The 6,000-nt window shown below is 33.5% G+C and overlaps 1 protein-coding gene across 4 annotated transcripts in view; it reads left to right on the plus strand.

The window, feature by feature from the left end:
* Positions 1-6,000, plus strand: part of LOC137617236 (serine/threonine-protein kinase 11-interacting protein-like) — a 108,258-nt gene that overhangs the window by 24,205 nt on the left and 78,053 nt on the right. For 3 of the 4 annotated variants that reach the window (XM_068347193.1, XM_068347190.1, XM_068347191.1), the window contains exons 9-10: positions 1,381-1,663; positions 4,544-4,588. In XM_068347193.1, the coding sequence (XP_068203294.1) occupies positions 1,381-1,663; positions 4,544-4,588 (328 nt within the window). The remainder of the gene's footprint in view (positions 1-1,380; positions 1,664-4,543; positions 4,589-6,000) is intronic. The other variant, XM_068347192.1, reaches the window with a different exon arrangement.

Raw genomic sequence — 6,000 nt, forward strand, 5'->3', positions numbered from 1 at the left:
TTAATATCAAAGTATATGTCTAACAATCTTAGTTGACTCTGGTCTCAATTACTACCATCTTTATGTTGTACATACATATACCAAGGCACTTCCCCCAATTTTGTGGGGTAGCCGACATCAAAAAATGAAACAAAAAAGGGGACGTCTCCTCTCTATGTTCCTCCCAGCCTGATAAGGGACTCAACCGAGTTCGGCTGGTACTGCTAGGGTGGCACAGCCCACCCTCCCACATTATCCACCACCGATGAAGCATCATAATGCTGAATCCTCTGCTGCTGCTACCTCCGTGGTCATCCAAGGCACCGGAGGAAGCAGCAGGGCCTACCGGAACTGCGTCACAATCGCTCGCCATTCATTCCTATTTCTAGCACGCTATCTTGCCTCTCTCACATCTATCCTCCTATCACCCAGAGCTTCCTTCACTTCATCTATCCACCCAAACCTTGGCTTCCTCTTGTACTTCTCCCATCAACTCTTGCATTCATCACCTTCTTTAGCAGACAGCCATTTTCCATTCTCTCAACATGTTGTAAGAACAATAAAGATTCCACTCTAATGGGTAATGATATATAGGCGCCAAATTATGTGCTTTTGGTTTCTTCCTTCCTCATTATCGGATATAGAATTTTTTTCTCTTTTCACTTTTGTATTTAGAAGGGTGTTTACCAACTACTGTTAATTTGAAAGTTAGTTTTTTGACCAGTAATTTGTGATCGTAGATTTTAAATTTACTTTAAATGTTTAACTATTATAGGGATATGTAAACCAGTAATAAAAAGAATAGCAACTAGATGTATCATTCTTTGGTTATTTCTGCTGTGTTGTCATTGATTGTTTAATGCATGTAATTATGGATACTTCTTATACAGTAAAACTTTGCCCCGTAGATGGTACCACATGCGAAGCAACTTGCGCAGTATACTTTAGTCCCTACCTGAGGCTCTGCAGCATTCCCTCAGCACCTCAAAGTGCATTTCTTTCATCTTCTACTTGTCACTTATTTCTATTTATCTTGTATGCCTTAACTGTATAACTTCAACCTTCTCGAGTTTTTTTGCTCCAGCTTTACCATGTGATGGATATAAGTTTGGTCTAACTTGAGTACTTTTTTCGGATTAGTATAATTTTAGTACTGTTTTCATACTAGGTCTTAAATCTGGTTTACAAAATACAAGTAAATTGATTGTTGGTTATGTTTGAATATATACTATTATTTTACAGCATATCATAAAGAACATTGCTTCCCTAGCAATATATCAAATTTTATTTTGTAAGTGAAGAAAAATTTGAAGATGAGTTCATATTTCAATAGTTATTTGGTCCTCACAACAATTTTAAAATATTCATATTCAAGATAGTAAGTGAAGTTTTTCCCTGCAGATATGTGTCGATGGTATACCAATTACGGCTCAAGAAGAAGCTATGGTAGGCTTGATGTCAACATCTGGATCTTCCAGCTATTCTCCCGAGTTATTATCGTCATTGACTTCATTTTCTCCTTTTTGTTCTCCTGTTAACTTCCCCACAGTGCCAGATATCCCTTCTCAGCCTCTTTTCGAACCTAATCGTGAGGAGGAATCTTTGCAAGAGTTTAATATTCCATCACAGCCGTCTAGCTTAACCCAGGAGCCTCTGGCCTCTTCAGTAAAAAGCACAGGTCCAGGTGTGTACCATGTACCATATGCATAAATATATTTATATTAAATTTGGGAATGGTAATTTTGGTTCTATTACAGGATGAAGGTAATGGTCCTTAGTTTTGGTACTGTTACTTTATGATGGTAATGGTACTTACTTTAAGTGCTGTTACTTTGAGAGCAATGGTTCTTATTTTTGGTGCTGTTACTTTATGAGAGTAGTGGGCATTATTTTTGGTGCTGTTACTTTATGAGAGTAGTGGGCATTATTTTTGGTGCTGTTACTTTATGAGAGTAGTGGGCATTATTTTTGGTGCTGTAACTTTATGAGAGTAATGGTCTTTATTTTTTATGCTGTTACTTTATGAGAGTAGTGGTCCTTATTTTTGGTGCTGTTACTTTATGAGAGTAATGGTCTTTATTTTTGGCGCTGTTACTTTGAGAGCAATGGTCCTTATTTTTGGTGCTGTTAGTTTATGAGAGTAATGGTCCTTATATTTGGTGCTGTTACTGGTCATTGTCCTCTTTAATTTTTATTCCGTTTTTTTTTAATTTGGTTATGAAAAAATTTCTTTTCATAGTACACTAGTATACAAAATTTGCCATTTTTTGGGATATAATACAAAAATATTTGGTTAAGAGCCTCAAAACTTTTAGTTTACAGTATGGTATCTGCCTTCTGCTCATTCATTTGAATCTATAGTAGTTGTACCTCCTATTGAGTTGCTTCTATCTGTATGGTGTTTTTTTTTTTAAAGATGTTAAGAAAATTAAATGTGATAAAAATAGCTAGCTTTACAGAAATTTATGCTGGACAGTCAGAGATACAGAAATTACCATTAGGAATAGAAAGTTAAACATAAAAAAAATAAAAACAGTAAATGTTATATTATATAAAACTTTAATGTATAAAATTGATTAAAACTTTGAAAATATTAGCCATTAAAATGATTTTCTTTTGTGAAAAACATTTGCCCATTTACCTTTCATTATAGTCGTTCTAGCAATGTTGGTCAGCAACAAATGGCAAAAGGCAATAAAATATAAAATTCACATAAAACAATAAAAAACATTAATTTAAAACTTGAAAATATCAAAGATAATTTGTTCACTTTGCTGTAGGGCATTACTGGTTTTTTGGAGTGTAGTTAATCGTGTGCTTGCATACATTTTAATACTGTATTGTATTTGTAGTACAATACCTTTTGTCGAAATACAACTGATACTTGATACTTGTCACTATGGCTTTTGATTGAACTTTTGTGCTAAGTGACTAGAAGACGTATTGGTTATGATAAAAACCATACACAGTGAAGAGATTGTTGTTCTAGTTTTTCTTTTAACTTGAGTCAGACAATAATTTCCACCCTTACACAATTGTGTACAGATTTTCTGCTATATCAAAGATGCTGACTGCTCCAGTCATGAAGAGTATTTATATAAGTAAGAAAAGAGGTAGGATCTACAAATAAATTGATCATCTTTCTCTGAATTGAAAGATGGACTCATCAGCATATCTATAAGCCAACTGTTAATTCCTTGGAAAGCGTTTTCTTTTTATGTATTATTAAGAAAATTGAATCTCCAAATGACTTACGGTCCTGTATTGCTTTGTAGTGTTTTATGGTGGGTTTGTGGATTTTGAAATGTTAATTTTTGGGGTTTCACGAGCGGTAGCCTCAAGGAAGGCGAGGGGATGTTGATTTTTATGTCAAGTCGTGAGATTTGGAGCCAAATAATAACATGAGGTTAGGTATGACTACATATGTTGTTTGGGCTTTATAGCATCTTGCTTTTCCTACTAGGGTTGTAGCTTAGTTAGTTATAATGATAATAATAGTGAGGTAAGCTTTTATAATAATCACGATAAATGTGCTGGTATACAGAAAAGTAAATTTTTCTGTTGTCTGAGCTCCATACTAAATTTTGATCATTAGAAAGTAAAAATTTTAAGGGATACAGTGAAATTCCAGGGTAAGTTCAAGGAATTTCATCTCTCCTTCAGCGTTGAATGAGATGGGATGCCCGTAAGCTTTCTTTAAATAATATACTCTCCCTTGTACCTATTCTTTTATTGAATTGTTTCCTCATAGACCTTGCATTTAAAATTCAAAATTAATGTTGCCGAACTATTTAAGATTTTTTGGGTTTTGATTTTTGTATTATAGTATCAACCTTGTTATGCTATAACAGGGTTTCCTCTGGTTATGAGTGGTTGGGTTAAATCTGGGTATATTTAGATTAAGTTTCCATTAATATCTTTAGGTAAATTTTTCAAAAAGTTCCAGAATTTCTAGGTTAGTTGTTATACTCGTTAAGAGTCATAACTTTGTAGTATGTTGACATTATAAATGGATCAGTAAAAGATTATTTTATTGAAGAATTAGTACTCTACTAATGGAGGGTTTTCTCTATAATTTCAGTAATACAGTATGTATATTCCTTTTGTAATTTATTACTAAGTGTTTGATGAGGATTCAATTATTATACTCGATTGTTATACCTATGAATGATCACTTCTTTTCTATTTTAAAACATTTCTTAATCTGCAGTAGTAGACTAATTTCCTTTTTGATCTTCTGTATCTTGGATTAAGGGCTCAAGTATTACTTTCTTAGAAATTCAATGGTAGTAAGGTGGAATATTTTACTATTGTGCTCAGTAATGTAGTAGCAACGTTTTCATTCGCATGCCCCATTTAAGTTCGTTAAAAGACACTGAAAACCATCCATCTTATCTACTGTTGTGATTTGTTAATTGTAGTTCATTTTTGGCATAAAGTTTAAGCTTACGTACACTTAGTCTTCTATTTCAAAAGGCATGTAGCCATATCTCTGGTAATCGAGTATGATTAATATTTCTTGACATTGAGGAAAAAGATCTTGCATCTCTCTTGTTTTCTACAGGTTCTTCTTTTGCATGTGACCAAGCTGCCTTAATGAAAGTATGGAGTAAGTCCAGATGATTAAAATTGTTCTTTTCACTAACATGTTTTCCTCACGCTCTAAATAATGGCTTGAAATTTGCATGATCAGTTCGCCTTTTGTTTTTACTGCTTGATTTTGTATTGACATTTTCTTACTGGAATTGATTAAAAAGCATGATCCTTTACATTTTATATCAGTACTGTATATATGTAAGTGAGGAGAGTTTGATATTTAGTTTTATTTCATGCAGAAATTTCTAATATTTTTTTGTGATACTTGCATGGACTTATCACTGGTATGATGTGGTTCACTTGAGCTTATCTTATTCGCTCTCTGTACAGGGAAATATGTGCACCTATTGGAAAACTACATATTTGGTAATTCCGTGAGAAATAAAGACCAACTATTAGTCTAGTCTTTACACATAGCAAACCTTCTAACCTATACCTTTGCGACTAAGGTGTGCCTTTGCTTGAATTAGCAGCGTTCACTTTGTCATAGGATTCTTTGCCTTTGATTCATTACAGAGGTAAATTGGATGTTCTTAGAAGTGGAGAAACAGGTGATAATGTTATATACAATAGTCATGATAGTTTTTGAAAATTAAGCCATCATTATTACTGAAGTTGTATGCCAAAAGTCTGTGTTCTACTTATTAGGAAGGAAATTTCACTTTGGTCTTAGTAACATATTGATGCTATGTGGATAGCAGTTCTCCTTGTATAAGGAAAAGTGTCCTGACTGACCTTGTTTATTACGTTGAGTTATCCATGTTCACGTTACTTCAGTCAAAACTGGAATAAGTAAGACTTCATTCATTTGCTCTTGAGCCATTCTATGTTAAAGTATTTAATGGTTAGGAATTTGCTTCCTTAATTCTGGTAATGACAAGTTAAAGGCTGTTTTGGAATTTTACTATCTTCATGTAATTTTTGAAGAAACTTTAACCTTCCTTCCAGGTATTCTGAATGATGAATCTCTCTTTTTTGAAGTATGTTGGTATCTTGATGTCCTCACAATAATATAAAATTGATATGTTTTAATGGTCTTTGACATGATTAAACTACCCGTAAATCACACAGGGGCTTGCTCTTAAGGGGAATCATTAATTTTTCAAAGGACCAAATGTATAGAAAAGTCGGCATCAGTATTGTGTGATGAGTAAGATATCTGCTCTTGCCTAACTTGCCTGAACATTTCGTAGAAGATAGGAATGGTTGTCAGGTTTTGTATGAAAAATTAGATCGTGTTTCCTTGAAAGTTTGGAATGACAAAAAAAAAACTGTGGTGAAGAAAAATAAAGTTCAAGTACACAGCCATTGGCTTAATTTTAAACCTTTTAGGTTTAGTATTTGAAATACTGTAAAAAGTTATCCGTTACAAGTGTTAGGAATAGGTACAGTTTGATAGTAGAGTAAAAAATTATAGTTTGATCA

This window comes from Palaemon carinicauda, chromosome 23, assembly GCF_036898095.1.
Source record: "Palaemon carinicauda isolate YSFRI2023 chromosome 23, ASM3689809v2, whole genome shotgun sequence".
In the NCBI taxonomy this organism is placed as follows: domain Eukaryota; kingdom Metazoa; phylum Arthropoda; class Malacostraca; order Decapoda; family Palaemonidae; genus Palaemon; species Palaemon carinicauda.